Genomic DNA, 16,619 nt, shown 5'->3' on the forward strand with positions numbered 1-16,619 from the left:
CCATTGATCAAATGAACTCACCCTTTGTGTCTTTCCACTAAGGAAAAGGGTGGGCTGTAAGGTGAATAGAGATTCTAGAATTCATATAGCCCTGGGACACATTATGATGTCTTCCATCAAAGCAACTGTGACTTACTGGAGAATTATATATTTACAAGCCTATTTTCCCTAACAATTTAAACTTTTCACACTAAGGAAGCAATATTCTATTTTGTTTTCTATATATTTTAAATAGGAGGTGGCCCAAATAGATGAATAAATATGATTTAAATGAATGACTGTGTAGGGCAGAAATCAAATATTGGTAGTTTCCTTTTTTCTTTCCATCACAACATTATAAATAATTTCACAATGTAATCTGATGCAAAGTATTGCCACTTAAGTAAAGACTTAACCTATTACTGGGTGTATTTTTAATAGAGCAATTCTATCAGACAAGATAGCTGAAGATTTAGTTCAGAAAGAGAGACCATGCCAAAGTGAGCAAATCAATTTTCCTACCTTTGATTGTTTATGACAGCCTAGTCAATTCTAATAAAGTGGACTTGTAGGATGTCTATTTTGCTTAGATTTTTAGTTAAATTTATTGGGCTGACATTGGTTAATAAAATTATATAGGTTTCAAATGTATAATTCTATAATACATCATCTATATATTGCATTGCGTGTTCACCATCCAGAGTCAGTTCTTCTTTCATTACCGTATATTTGACCCCTTTTACCCTCTTCTACCACTCCCCTTTCCCATTACACCCTGGTAACCACTAAACTGTTGTCTGTGTCTTTGAGTTTTTGTTTGTCTTGTCTGTTTGCTGTTTTCAGTTATATATTTCACATATGAGTGAGATCACATGGTTCTTGACTTTTTCTGTCTGGCTTATTTTGCTTAGTATGCTAACCTCAAGATCAATCCATGTTATCACAAATGGCAGTATTTCATCTTTTCTTTTGGCTGAGTGATATTCCATTGTATATACCGTGTTTTCCCAAAACTAAGACCTAGCCAGACAATCAGCCCTAATGGGTCTTTTGGAGAAAAAATTAATATAAGACCTGGTATAATATATTATTATACTATATTATATTATATTACCCGGTATTTATATTATATTATATTATATTATATTATATTATATTATATTATATTATATTACCCGGTCTTATATTATATAAGACCCGGTCTTATATTATAGTAAAACAAGACCGGGTCTTATATTAATTTTTGCTCCAAAAGACGCATTAGAGCTGATTGTCCGGCTATTGTCTTATTTTGGGGGAAACACGGTATGTACCACATTGTCTTTATCTATCCATTTATTGAAGGACAATTCGGTTGTTTCCATGTCTTGGCAACCATGAGTGAACATAGGGGTACATAAAAATGAATGGGACTATATCAAAAGAGATTTTTTTAAAGATTGTCTGATGTATGAAGGGAAAGTTGGGTTGTATATGGCATCTATCATTGAAAAATTATAGTATCTCAATGTAGTTTATGAGAGCACAGAATATCCTACATACCTATGAGGAAGTGAGGAACAATGCTTCAACTTCAAAGGGCTAGATAGTGTTAATATGCAAATCAGAAAAAAAAATTTTGATTTCACACAGTTGTCAAATTTTCAGAAAGCACAATCAAGTGGGGCTTTTTTGAACTTAAATTGGTAGAATTCAGGTTTTTAGTTGAAGGAGATCTTAAATCTCATTGAGTCTTACTCTTCAAATCTGTTTACTTTTACATGGAAATGGTACTCTCTCAAGAGGCTGTCAGTGTCCTCTATAATAACCGGAGGCTTTTCAGGCTGATACTGACTTTCGTAGAATGAGAAACATGTCTCTTTTCCCACTGAACAGAGACTTTTCTGATGGTTGGGGAAACACCATAATGTATTCAGTCAATGCTTTTGAATAATTAATTGATTGATAGGTCAGGTGAAAGCTATACTGTACCTCCTCTCTGGGATGTCTTCAGTCAGTAGGCTGACTATTTTTTTTTAAAATTAAATTTATTGGGGTGACAATGGTTAGTAAAATTACATAACTTTCGAGTATACATTTCTACAATACATTATCTATACATCATATTTTGTGCTCATCACTCAGAGTCAGTTCTCCTTCCAGTAGGCTGACTATCACAACCAATTTTTTATCCCTGTGGCTCAGAGCATTTTGGGGTGGAGCATCTTCAGAATGCGTACCTTAATCTCTTTGGTTTTGACACTGTAGACAATTGGGTTGAGCATTGGAGGAAAAAGAAAGTGCAGATATGAGAAAAGCATGTATACCTGAGCTGGTAGTTTCTTTTTCCCAAAGCGATGGATCATGGACAGGCTGACTAGTGGGGTATAGAATAGTAGTACAGCACAGATATGCGAAATACAGGTGTTGAAGGCTTTGAGCCGCTCAGCATTGGAAGCAATGCTTAATACTGTCTTTAGTATCAGCACATAGGAGAGGAGAATGAGAATAGCATCCGTTCCCAATGTGAAAAGCATGACAAAGAGCCCAAAGCCACTGTTCACAAGAGTGCTGGAACTGGCCAGCCTTAGAACATCAGGGTGAACACAATAAGAGTGAGACAGAGCATTCATAGGCTGGAATTTCAGTCTTCCAAGGAGTACAGCCAGGGGCAGATGGAGGGCAGCACTACGGGTCATAACGGCCAGCCCAATGGCCCCAATGCGCTTGCTTGTGAGAATGGTGGCATAGCGTAAGGGCTCCCGGATAGCCACACAGCGGTCAAAAGCCATGGCCAACAGCACAGCTGATTCAATGACTGAGAAAGTGTGGATGAAGAAAAGTTGCGTAAAGCAGGTTGCAGCTCCCACTTTCCTCTGGCCCAGGAGAAAGACCGCTGCCATCGAAGGCAGTGTAGAAGCTGAGAGGCCAAGGTCAGCCATTGAAAGCATGGAAAGGAAGAGGTACATGGGTGTGTGAAGGCTGGGCACAGACTTGATAATGTACATTATGGTGATGTTGCCCAGGAAAGAGAGAACATAGATAAAGCAGACAGGAATGGCTGTCCAGCAATGAGCAGCCTCCAGTCCCGGGAGATCCATCAATATGAAGAAGAAACTGCTGCCATTATTGTTGCTAGGAATTGCCATATGTCTGGGAAGGACTTGCCTGGAAAAATTATAAAGAAAGCAAAAAGTTATTCTTTCACAGCATTTCTTTCATCTCATCCCACGTGACACTCCTGGCCTGTGCCTGCAGAGTAGTATTGCCCTTCCTCTTCTCCTCTTCTCACAGTATGGCATCCTGTCCCTTTAGATGCTTCCACTAGCGAACAACACTGCCTCTCTTTTTGGTGGTCATCCTAGTTTTCCTAGAATATTTGGGCTACTCAAATGCAGAAAATCCCTTTCTCATTTGAAGATGTTTCAAAGTTTGAAAAGTGCAAAGTGAAACTCTGTTGAGAGCACAGCACCCATGTGCAAAGCTAGCTTAGTTTTAGTACCAAAATGTAGGGTTCTAAAGAAACATAGATAAGAATAATTGTCTTTAATGGCTGCTTGGGATTTAGAAAATAAAGTATAAGGATGTTAATACTACTCTGAACTCCTGATATTAACAGATATATCTTTTGCTTGGAAAGAGATTCAGCAGATTAAAAATAATATCTATGAAAAGAAAACACCAGGAGGGGTTTGGGCTTGATATGAATGTTTTCTGGATTTACATCCTTTCTCAGTCTTTGTTATAGGGTGCTCTCTACAAACTGTTTGGATTGCTGGTCCAGATATGTCAGAGGAAGAAACTGAAAACTAGATAATATTTGTAGTTGGAAACACATTATATTTTCAATGGCAGCACACATTTACTGAGCTCCTGCTATGTACTCAGTGTAAGTTATATGATGACACACAATATAGAGCTCCTGTCTTTGAAACTCTAGTAACCCACTGATCAACATAGAACATATTCATAATCTAGTTCATGATGGTATTGACCATGGGACAGATAAAGAGTCCCAACTATGAATCCACATCCTGCTCTCCAAGACTCACCTTTTAAAAAATGATCCTGGGTATCTTCAAGAATATTATTAAAGAAAGGAATAAAATGTGGAATCTGAGGGCATAGAATTCAAAGGAATGAAGATTCCTCTCTCAAAATCTTAGGAAAATTCTCTTAACAATGGAGACATGAATAACTTCTTGGCCAGTCATTTGTTTGGCAGCTTTGATCAATAGAATAGTCTTCATTATATTCTAACTTTCTTTCACAAGCTAATTATAATGCTATCCTATAAATTCATAAAGAATACCTATAATCCCCATTCCACATGTTAAAGTTAGTCTAAGGAAAACCCAGAGAAGAAATTCTGTGAAGGGTGAGCAATGGTGTTAGAATTAAAACAAGCATGGTAATTGAACAGTAAACATATATTGGCAGTAATTATAGGAAAATTTATGGAATAATTATAATAACAACAATAGCCACCTGTAAGAAAAGCAAAAAACACAGGTAAGCCTACCAGATTTGTGAGAAAAATCTGTAACAGGAAGAGAAGAACTGTATTTTTCTGTGGGTATTCCTGCAGAGAGGTGAGGGTAGGTGCGTACTAGGACTCCTCTATGCTGTTCTAATAAAATGTCTCTCTGAATTTTGGTTATAGAAGGAGAGGTAGCCAATGAATAGACTTTGTATCCATCAACCTGCCTCTGATCAGTTTTACTTAAAGGCTGTTAAAACACAGTGTGTTTTCAAAAGAAAGGAAAAGCATCCCCCCAAGAAATATAATAGACTTAAATTTTCATAAATGTAAAAAGCGTATCATTATTAATAAAAATAAAACATCTGAGATTCAGCATTAATATTTCTGAGAGAGTATTTAACAAACGGATATATAGCAAATTCATTCCTGAAGCATAACAAGAGTAGGAAAGAAGATAATTTTATGTTCAAAAGACAGACCTAAGGTGATACTCATGAACAAGCTGGTGATCAATTCACAATTGGGAATAGTGTGGAGGGCTACCTGGAAGTCTTTGTTCTGACTCCACGTTCTAAGGATGTCAGAAAAGAGAACCTGCTACTCTTACACTCTTAAGCTTAGACCTAGGGTATAGATTCAACCCATGTACCTGAGTCTGTTCAGGGATGGGTGTTGAACTGTATAAGGACAAGTCACATCTTCCATCTTCCCAAGGAGAATGAATCTCCACAAAATATGAGGCTGGGTAGAAAGAATCAGGGACACTGGGGATGTGGGGAATTACATGAGAAAGGAAAGCAAGGAGAGAAAAGCAGTAGTGGGCACTGCATTTTGGAAATGGTATGAACTAATTCTTGCAGTACAATTCAATGACTCTTATGAGTTAACAACACTGCTGGACCTTTGAGAGAGGTAAGGGCATATATAAAGCCAAATTCTGAAAAAAACACATGGTTATTGAAAAAGCAACATTTTACCTTAGATAGCTGTGGTGATCAGTGATGAGAAAAGAGACATGTATTCCTAGGAAGCCCCGTCATGGTGCTAAGTGTTTAAGGACGTAGCAGACATAATCAAGTAGAGGTTAGAAGCATGTATTTCCCTGACTATTGTTCCTCATGCTATCCACTGCTGAGTATGAGCAGATGGGGAAATTAGTCTTCCCACATGAAATTTTGACAGGATGTTTTTGGTCACAAAGTGAGCAGCAAAAGTGCTGTCATTTACATTTGAGCTTTGCCAGGAAAAAATAATAGTCAAAATTTCCATATTTCTCAAAGTTGCCTTGTTAAACTCCTGCTAAGCTGACTCTGCAACATCCCTAAAAGGAATGTGCAACTCCATGTCTCAGATGTCTTTTTTCAAAAATGTATAACATGCTGAGAAACACTGTCTAATATGTGTCATACATAAATGTATTTTGACTTGCAGTTGATCTTAAACTCTAAGGGCAAGATTTGAATGATTGTTGGGTGAGAAAGGAGTGGCCAGGGAATGTTTTCCAAAACTATAGACTGTATCACCTAAGAGGATTAGAGGTACTGTGTACCTCCAATAAATGTCCTTCCTGACTCAGAGGTCCCCATGCAGAGTTTGAAACCATATCTAGGATAGCCTATGATCTCTTGACTTCCATCTCAAGTACACATACCGCATGATTTGAGTTAACCTAGCCCGAGGTGTTTCTATCACTTACCAGACCCGAGGGCAGGAGCACAAGTTCTGTGGATGGTGGTACAGCTGGGGCCTCATGAGGCTCCCTGACTTGAGCATAGTGCCAAGTGAGCAGGTTTATAAAACACTGGTTCTGGCTCTCCCTGGAGGCTCACACCCAATTCCTGTGATACAGGCTTTCAGGGAAGCATCAAATGGGCATGTGCCAGACAGAGCTATCTATTACTCATCCTTTGCCAGTTCTCCATATGATATATGATATAAACCCTAGGACATATAGCTAGTTCTACTTCAGGCTTCTTTTCTTTCATCCCAAGCCTAAGACCTTCTTAACTCCTAGAGATAGAAGTCCTCACATAGACCATAGCTATTCTGGCCCCAGAAATAGCTTGCATCATATTTTTATTTCCAGGATATACAATCCTTTATATCCTCCAACCATCCAAATCCAGCTGTTTTAATTTTCTTAATTATAAATATCTTGGGGGGCGGTAAGAGTGGAATAGCTACAGTACTATTTCTATGAGTGATAATATTAGTAGACTTCCTCCATCATAAATTCTTTTTACACTGATTGGCCTTTTTTCACAATAACATACCGCTTACTTTGCACTGATGTTGTCCCTTCACCTCCTCCCTCTCTCAAAGTGAATTCTTAGTATTCACTGATGGCATGATTATGAGAGGTGGACAAAATTAAAAAGGATTCACAAGTAGCACATAAAATAGGCTTGTGTTTTGTTTTGAAGCTGAGGAGCTAATGATATAAAATACAAATTCTGGTCACAATAGGTATGGGATTAGATGGGAAATTGAGATGGGAACCAAGCTGGGAATGAGGTAGAGGATCCATTTTAGGGCTACCCCAACCAATCACTAGTTCAGTGATTCACTTGAAACATTCATAAAACTCGAAATAAAATTGTACTCATGGGTAAGATTTGAGATAACAAAGGGCACTGTGAAGGAATAGCAAGAAAAAATATACATAGGTAAAGGCAAGAGAGATCACATACAGGCTTCCAAATATTTTCTCTCTCAGTCTCTCTAGCTGCAAACTTCAGAGATACATGAGACATATCTCTATCCAGGGAAGTCTTCATATGTTCTGGAGTCCAGATTTCCTAAAGGGATCTTGTCACATAGGCATATATCTGTCCTATGACAAGTACGTGTAAACCCCCAAATCAGACCACAGGTACACATAATAAACTCTATGCTTACGTTACACATGCTACAAATCTGGTTCATGTAGACCTATTGCTTTGGGCACAAATAATATTATTGCTAGGTAGCTATGTGATCATTCCAGAGGAGTAGTTCTCAGGGTTTTGTCAAAAGCCATCCATAAACATGGCTACAAAGATAAGGAAGAGCTGCATAAAATAAATCGGTTGCATTAACTCTTTTCTTGTAGGGATCTTCAGTCCATTTTCAGAAGTATGTCATTCACTGGATGTGTGTTTGAACTATTTTCATACAGCATATGTGAAATATGAATAGCTTCTATTGTGGCCTAACAAACATAATTCTAAACCTAAGTGAAAGGAATAACAAAAGAGTGGAATTATCAATTCAAAATAAAATGGGTACTCTTATGGACCCTTAAGTAATAAGGAAAATATTTAAAGAAAAGTGTATAGCAGGAAGGATTGGAATAACTTGCTAGAAGTATGGTAATTGGTTACATAGGAAGTATTATTCATTTCAGAGCATGGAATGAATATATAGTCAGAAATGAGCATTTAGCCCTAGAAAATAATCAATCAAAGAATAATGGTGTTTTTGTGAGCAAAAACTAACCTATAAATGAAGAGGAGCAGTGAAAAGACTTAAACAAGTGTGCAACATAATTATGCTTAGATTTCTTTTTATCGTCAGTTTCAGGTGTACAAAACAATGTAATAGTTAGACATTTACACCCCTCACAAAGTGATAACCTGACTCCCCCAATCTATTGCCCCTCTGACATTGTATATAGCTGTTATAATTCCACTGACTCTATTCCCTATGACTGTACTCTACTTCCTATGACTATATATATATATAAAATTATAGTTGGCATTCATCATCATTCAGCTTCAGCTTCAGGTGTACAGCACAGTGGTCAGGCATCTACATTGTCCATGAAATGGTCTCCCTAATAAGACAAGTGCCCACCTGACACCCTACAAAATCTTTACAGCATTATTGATTATATTCCCCAAATTGTCTTCCATATTCGCATGGCAATTAAAAAGCACAAATTGGTAGTCACAATATGCTTAGATTTCTTTTAAAGCTGCTGTCAGTTCCATTTGGAGTTGTTTGAGACTGAAAGGAGGGAAGACAACAAGAAGAAGGGTAAAATAATTTATTTCATTATTATTAATTAGTTATTAACATCTAAACTGAGGTAGGAGCTGTGGAAATATAAAAATGAGGGCTGTTGGGGAAATATTAATAAAGTCTACAGTGTGGTGAACGATTGTAATTATGAGCGAGAAAGTAAGGCGCATCCCTGGCATAGTTCATATTTTTGGCTGGAGCGAGAAAGTGAATGGAGATGCCATTCACCTGGAGAATACCAAAGTGGGAGCAACAGGAAGTAGCAGTTGAAAATGGAGCAGGAGACATCCTGCTAGTCTGTCTAAGTTCCCTCTTGGACACGTCGAGTCTAAGGTTTCCATAGAGCACACAATGGGAATTATCCAGGAGTGAGGTGTGAACCCATCTGGAGTTCAGAAAAGAGGTTGAGTTTGAGATTCTGGGGCTGGGGACAACATTCCTATTCAGAGGATTGTTGTAGGAAGTGAAGCCAGAAAATGCAATGAGTAAAATTAGCCAGAGAGATCCGAGAATAACCAGAATAGAGAAGTATTAGAGAAGCCAACAAAGTACAGAAATTTAATAACAAGTGAGCAGTCAACAGTGTCAATTATTGATGAGGGGACAGGATTTGAAATGGATTATTTGATTTGGTAGTTTAGAGTTCATGGATGGCCCTTGCCTAAGCAATTTCAATGGAGTAGTAGAGACAAAATTTTATTGCAAAAGAGTTGAAGAGGAAATGATTTTTAGTTCAGTCTAATTACAAGTAAACTGTGTTGTTTTGGGATGCATATCTAAATAGTCACAATATAGACAAAAACAATGAAATGAACACTATAAAACTCAGAATACTGATTTAACGTGGTGGCTATGATGAGGTTATGTTCTGTAAAGGCTGCTAAAGAAATCTGAGTGTTGATAATTTATTACTTTTTTTTACTTAGGTGATAATTATATGGTTTATTTTACAAAAATTTATTGAATGGCACACTTATTTCCACACAGTTTTCTGTATATGTGTTATATTCCACAACAATAAATTTTAAAGATTTGACAAGAGGAAGAAAACTAATGCATATTATTTTTCAAGTAGCTTAATTATGAGCTAAAGGAAAATATTGATTAAGTGCTTAGTGATTGCCATATGGTTAGTAAGAGTTTATTTTTTTATTTTTTTTATTTTATTTTATTAAATTTATTGGGGTGACAATTGTTAGTAAAATTACATAGATTTCAGGTGTACAATTCTGTATTACATCATCTATAAATCCCATTGCGTGTTCATCACCCAGAGTTAGTTCTCCTTCCATCACCATATATTTGATACCCCTTACCCTCATCTCCCACCCCCCACCTCCCACTCCCCTTACCCTCTGGCAACCACCAAACCATTGTCTGTGTCTATGAGTTTCTGTTTCTCATTTGTTTGTCTTGTTCTTTTGTTGCTTTTGGTTTATATACCACATATCAGTGAAATCACGTGGTTCTCTGCTTTTTCTGTCTGACTTATTTTGCTCAGCATTACTCTCTCAAGATCCATCCATGTTGTCACAAATGTTCCTATATCATCTTTTCTTACCGCCGAATAGTATTCCATTGTGTATATATACTACAACTTCTTTATCCATTCATCTATCGAAGGACATTTTGGTTGTTTCCATGTCTTGGCCACTGTAAACAAAGCTGCAATGAACATTGGAGCACACGTGTCTTTATCTCTAAATGTTTTCAGATTTTTTCGGTAGATACCCAGGAGAGGGATTGCTGGGTCATATGGCAATTCTATTCGTAATTTTTTGAGGAACCTCCACACTGCCTTTCATAACGGCTGCACCAATCTGCATTCCCACCAACAGTGTATGAGGGTTCCTTTTTCTCCACAGCCTCTCCAACATTTGTTACTATTTGTCTTGTTGATGATAGCCATTCTGACTGGGGTGAGGTGATATCTCATTGAGTAAGAGTTTATTTTATGAAGAGAGAGTTTAAAATAATTTTTAACCGTTGTAAAGCAGCTAGTGGAGAAGGATTGGCTTGGCTGGATAAAATTATTTCTAGTTAAGGAAGTACAGTAAATTCATGCTTGGTGAAGGAGGTGTATTCATTTCTTATTGTTGCTGTAACAGATTACCACAAACTCAGTGGCTTAAAACATCATGATATTGTTATTTGACAGTTCTGGGGATTAAATGTCCAAAATGAGTCTTGCAGGGCTTATATAAAGGTTATCTGCAAGGCAGGTTCTTTCTAGAAACTATAAGGAAGAATCTATTGTCTTGCCACTTCCAGCTTCGAAGGGGTACTCGCATTCTTTGGCTTATGGCCCCATTTCTGTATCTTGGGAAGAGGATTGTGAACATGTGAAATTGCAGCTCTGGATTATGCAATAAAGCTACCCAGGATTTCAAAAATAAACATTTAGGCACAGAAAGACCAAATGAATTAAAGAATATTATTTTGTACTCATTACAATATAAAAATCTAGTGTTATTCTTAATTAGAACTGAAAGGTATAGGTGTAAGAGTAGAAAATATAGATGTTTAAACTGATTCCAAAGGTTAGTTTAGTGTTGAAAAGTACAAAACACAAGAAAGGATGAACATTGATGGAGCTGTTATTTTAGACTCAAAGGGTCCCCTTGCCTGTGCACATTCAAGCCAAATAAGATGAGAGCGGGAGATTTTGCAAAGAAAGTGAAGTTTCTTTTAAGGAGTTGGTGCCAAGTTGAGACACAGGTGAGCTAGTGCTCTCAAAAACCTGGTTCTCTAATGGCCTCTCGTGGCTGGGTTATATAAGGGAAAATTCATTAACCATGGTTACTAGGAAGCTGGGGTTGGGGGTTCTACTAATCTAAGGCAGGGAGCAATTGATCATGGCATCAGGTCCTAATGTCAGTCATGGTATTGGTCCATCCAGTTTCCAGGAAATACTGTCCATGGGGTCATTCTGCTTTTATAATCTGGAGCTGAAACATAACTGAGGTCAGCATGTTATCTTTGTTTTTTTTTTTGTTGTTTGTTTGTTTTTATTAGTTTCAGGTGTGCAAAACAATGTACTAGACATTTACATCCCTCACAAAGTGATAACCCCCCTCTCCCAATCTACTACCTCTCTGACATCTTATACAGCTGTTACAATTCCATTGACTCTATTCCTTAAGCTGTGGAGACCACTTCATGGACAGTGTAAATGCCTGACCACAGCAGTGTATACCTGAAACTGAAGCTGAATAACTGAATGCCAACTATAATTATATATATATGGTCAAAGGATGTGGAGTACAGCTTAAGGTATTACTTTGTTTTACTAAAACCTTTTACTAGTTTGAGGTTTAGTTTAGTTATTATATCCTGGTCATGGTTGATAGACCTGATGCTTTATTCTTAACTGAGTTTGACCCTGACCCAAACCTAATGTCCTAAGAGCTTAATGATTAAAAGGAGTGGATACAGTATATGTACAGGTAGAACCATCTGGGGAAAGAATGCACGGAATTAACGGTTCTATCAGGCTAAACAAAGCTAGCTTGTATTAAAGCAAAATACATGCTAAAGAAATGAAGTTCATGTGTGGTTGCAGAGGTTTTCCTGGAGTATGTGTGACCCAGGGTGAATATGAAAGACAATAAACAGTGTTTTCATAGACTTAGAGAAGGTGAGGGTTAAAGGACAGGGACTAGGGATCTCAAGGCCAAAATCCAGAGGCTGTGAAGTCAAAAAGTGAGCATGCCTGAAAGAACATTATGCTACAGATTTAGAGTCTGGCAATAGACATGTTGGTACGTATTTAGGTAGAGATTGTTGACATTGTTAATTTCATGGCTTTATAGATCTTTTCAACAGCAATATTAGGTATTCATTTGTTTATTTGTTTCTTTCTTGTTGTCCCCTACTTCAACAACAATATCATTAAGTAAACAAACCATTGTAAAGGCAAAAAGTTTGTTTAATTCATAGCATATCTGCAACTCCTCAAAAAGTCAGAGAAGTAGGTGTTCACTAAATAATTATCACCCTATCAAGAGTGATATACATATATACAGATGATAACAAGAAGTACTGTAATCACTGAAAAAATGAACTATAAGACTACAACTTCTCTGGTCAGAATATATGAACCATTGGACTAAGAAATAATGAGACTAATTTATTATTTCAAAATTTTAATTTACTAAATAAGTGTTATTGTTCAGTACATATTCATTCAAATCATAGAATAGAAATAATTATCCAACTTATTATCCTGTATAATTCAGAAGAGTCAGTGTTCAAACAGAGTCTTTGTGGGCATTTGGAATATTAGCAAGTTCTTTATTTTATAAAGCATTCTTTCTCTGTTAGGATAGTGCTCATTCACGTTATAAATTTGACTTGGGATTTTTCTGGTCCTTTTTTGATGAAGAGTTTCAGAATTTTATCTCGTATCTGCTTGTTTTTCATCACATACACAATGGGGTTCATCACAGGAGGAATGAGAAAATGCATGTTGGCCATGGTCACATATACGTGTGAGGGAAGTTTTGGGCCAAAGCGGTGCAGTATAGACAGGCAGAGCATGGGTGTGAAGAAGAGGATCACAGCACAGAGGTGGGAAATACAGGTGTTAAGAGCCTTGAGACAGCCACCATAGGATGCAATGCTTAGTACAGTTTTCAGTATCAGAATATATGAAAAAAGAATTAGGAGGAAATCAAGTCCCATAGTGGAGAGCAGCACAAATAGTCCATAGATGCTATTAATCCTAGTGTTGGTGCAGGAGAGCTTTATAATGTCAGGATGCAGGCAGTAGGGATGAGAAAGCACATTTGAGTGACAGAAGCACAGCCTCCTCAAAAGGATAGGAAGGGGCACCTGTATAGTCAAAGTTCGCACTACAATGGCCAGACCTATCTTGGCAATTACACTACTGGTAAGGATGGAGGAATAATGCAATGGATGAGAAATGGCTACATAGCGGTCAAAGGCCATTGCCAGTATGACAGCAGACTCAAAATCCTGGAAAGTGTGGATAAAAAACATTTGGGTGAAGCAAGCTGAGAAGGTGAGCTCTCCAGCATCCAGCCAGAAGATCCTCAGCATTGTGGGGAAGGTGAAAAGGGACAGACCCAGATCAGAGGCAGCTAGCATGGCAAGGAAGAGGTACATAGGCCCATGGAGGGTATGCTGTTGCCAGATAACTGCAATGATGGTCATATTGCCTACCAAAGTAACGAAGAACATGGCACAGAAGGGTATGGAAATCCAGACATGTGTAGCCTCCAGCCCAGGTATGCCTGTCACCAGGAAGGTGGAGAATATTGAGTTGGTATTGTTGATAGGAAACATGACGCCAGAGCTGCACGCCTTTCCTAGAATGAAATATATTGTCTCAGGCACAGACGTTAAAATTCGACGAGCTTTTAATTGGCTACTCATAATAGCTTTTATTTTAAACTGACCCTGATATACCTCTACTATAAAATTAAATGCTGTTTCCTAACATAGAGCATCTGAGCCTCTAGATTTCTTTATTTGTTTTCTTTCTATCACCATATATGTGATCCCTTTTACCTTCATCATAGACTTCTTTTCTCAACAATTTCCCCAGATATTATGAATTATTGAAGGGAAATTAATAAAAAAGTACATTTGGTATTTAATTTACCTGTCATTTAATTGACCTAATGATATTTTAAAATGAAAAATCCAAAATAAATAATGTGCTTTAATTACATTTCTTTTAAAAATTAACACAAATTCATACCTGCTATTTTAATTACAGTAGTATATCATTTCTTACTGCCTGGCCCACCTTGATACATATTAGACACTGCTACTCAAACTGTTGACCATGGGCATTTTTCTGCAATGGAATGAGTGCAGAAAATGAGAATAAAATTTGCATTTAGAAATGTTTGCATTAATGTGACATAATATATCTTTGTTTCTTTAATTTAATAATAATTATCAGTGTACAATAATAATAGTATTGCATTTTGGATGTTTTTTCATTTCTTTTTTCCTAAATACCATTTTAGTTATATTTTACAAATAATTATTTTGTGACTGAAATTCTTAAAATGTACCTTTACTACATAGTTTATGTAACAATGTTACAGGATAATTAATTGTTGAATGTAAGCATATTATTTTTATTCAATTGAACATGAAAAGAAACAAAAAATAAACATTGTTTTATTTTTTTAAATTCATGATTTTAGGCTCTTTTTTAGAGAGCTAATATTTTAAATTTCCGTTAAGATATGCGTATGTTTCATATAGTTACTATATAGTTGTGTAACAAATAGTTCATTCTTAATAACAATAAAAATATTAAACAATAATTATTTTATTGATTTAATTTAATATGGATATGGTTATTTATTCATCTAAACATTTAATAAATATTAATTATTTTCCTTTATATGCCTGACTATAAGCTTTGTTTAAGATTATAGCAAAGATCTAAGAAATCACAATTAGCAACTTATATTAAAGAAATGAGAAGCCTGGTTAGCATTCAACTATGATGTACAATATGTCAGAAGTGAGAACATTTTCATGGTCTATGTTACCAAAACTTATTTCCAGATAAAATCAGTTGTGGATACACTGAGTCTTCTTCCCACAAGCTAAGTATACATTTTTTTCTGAGTCCACCCATCACCGCATTCTGTATTTATCAACCTAAACAGACATTGAATATATATATATATATATATTTCTTATATCTTATATAGTCATTCCCATAAGCAATAAGCCTTAGTCATTCCCATAAGCAATAAGCCTTACAAATAGTGCATATACTAATAGTACCAATCCCTCACCTAACCTCAACTCACTAATGTAGTTCTTGGTATTATTTGTGGGCCTTTGTAGAGATGTTCATTTTCACACCTTCATTCCCTGCATGCAGCATACAGTCCTTAGCTGCAGTGGCCTTAGTATTTTCAGCTGCTTTTATTCAAACTCCCCTTAAGTCTGATCTTTGGTCAAAGTAACATTTTTAGAGAAAATAGTAATATTAAAAAAAATAAAAGAAGAAACAAGAAAAGATCTTTTCTCTAAAGTCTTACTGCCTAGCCCTGGACAAGGCTAGTCAATTTTTCAAAATCTCAATCTGAGGGTTTAGAATAAGGATTGAGAACAAGAAACAAGGATCCTGTTCACTTGTTCCTGCTTTCATCTGTCAGGTTAGTCAATTTTTCAGAATCTCAGTCTGAATCTGTTTGGATGAGACTTTTAGAAAAAATAAGAAGGGATTAACTAAAATGCTATCCATTATCTTTAAAAAATTAAGAAAATTGGAATTAGCTTTAGAAGCTTATTACCATTTTTCTAATCTTGAATTTTGTTATGAAAAATAGAGAAAGTGGAAGGGGGGTCTAGGAAACTGTCTTTGTTGGATAAGAGCACATTTGCTTAGTCAAATCATTGTGCCTTCCAATATTAAGGGTCAGGTTTCTTCTCAACGCTTTTTCTTATCCATGAATTTTTAAGTATTTTCAGAATCTATGCTCTTTGGTCTCCCAAAGAGTATTCATGTTCAAGGATGAGGCTGATTGGTTTTCATAGTCAATGTTAACAGTTGGGTAGTTTTGTACTTCTCTAGTTCAGGAATACATGAAACCCACTTCTGTTTATTTGGTTCAACACCATTGTCCAAATATTTCAGGTTCTTGAGGGAAACAAATTTAAGTGCAAATATTTAAGTGCAAATATTTTCACAGAAATGTCTAAACCGCTGTGATTCCTTGTATTATATGCTAGAGTTTCTCTACTCACTAATTTATCCAAAGGCTCTTTGATTTTAGTCCTTTTTCCAAATTCAAGTAAACAATATTTTCTTTCTCACCTGGCATCTCAAGGCAGGAGGCTTGCTAATGTCCTAAAGGGACAGCTTTCTCTTTCACGTCCAAAATCAAGAATCCTTGTGACCTGGTTTGAGCTTCTGTATTATTCAAGCAGCTATCTCCTGAGGATAGTAATCTCCTGGGAAGTCTCTTTCTCTTCTTGATTTAAAGTCTACCTTTCATTTCTACCTGAGAATGCTCCATAAATGACCGAAGTACTGGGTACTGTTTTGTATCAGGTGAGTTGAAAATCACTCATTAATTCTTGGTGTAATCTCCACTCACTTCAAAGTTATTTTTATAACATAATATCTATAATTTGGGTTTATTCATATTTTATTCATATTCATTTGGGGTTTCTC

General features: G+C 36.4%; 2 protein-coding genes across 2 annotated transcripts; both read right to left on the reverse strand.

Annotated features, from left to right (window-relative positions):
* Positions 1–2,159: 2,159 nt before the first annotated feature.
* Positions 2,160–3,107, reverse strand: LOC109436918 (olfactory receptor 51G2). The gene has a single exon (XM_019715798.2). The coding sequence runs from the start codon at positions 3,105–3,107 to the stop codon at positions 2,160–2,162; it is 948 nt and encodes a 315-aa protein (XP_019571357.1).
* A 9,671-nt stretch (positions 3,108–12,778) lies between these two features.
* On the reverse strand, positions 12,779–13,750 carry LOC109436972 (olfactory receptor 51G2). The gene has a single exon (XM_019715852.2). It carries the CDS (start codon positions 13,748–13,750, stop codon positions 12,779–12,781), a length of 972 nt encoding a protein of 323 aa, XP_019571411.2.
* Between the last annotated feature and the right edge of the window lie 2,869 nt (positions 13,751–16,619).

Source organism: Rhinolophus sinicus, linkage group LG06 (genome assembly GCF_036562045.2).
Source record: "Rhinolophus sinicus isolate RSC01 linkage group LG06, ASM3656204v1, whole genome shotgun sequence".
Classification (NCBI taxonomy): domain Eukaryota; kingdom Metazoa; phylum Chordata; class Mammalia; order Chiroptera; family Rhinolophidae; genus Rhinolophus; species Rhinolophus sinicus.

Coding starts and splice junctions, on each gene's coding strand:
- LOC109436972 (XM_019715852.2), bottom strand. CDS start 13,750: ATGTTTCCTATCAACAATACCAACTCAATATTCTCCACCTTCCTGGTG.
- LOC109436918 (XM_019715798.2), bottom strand. CDS start 3,107: ATGGCAATTCCTAGCAACAATAATGGCAGCAGTTTCTTCTTCATATTG.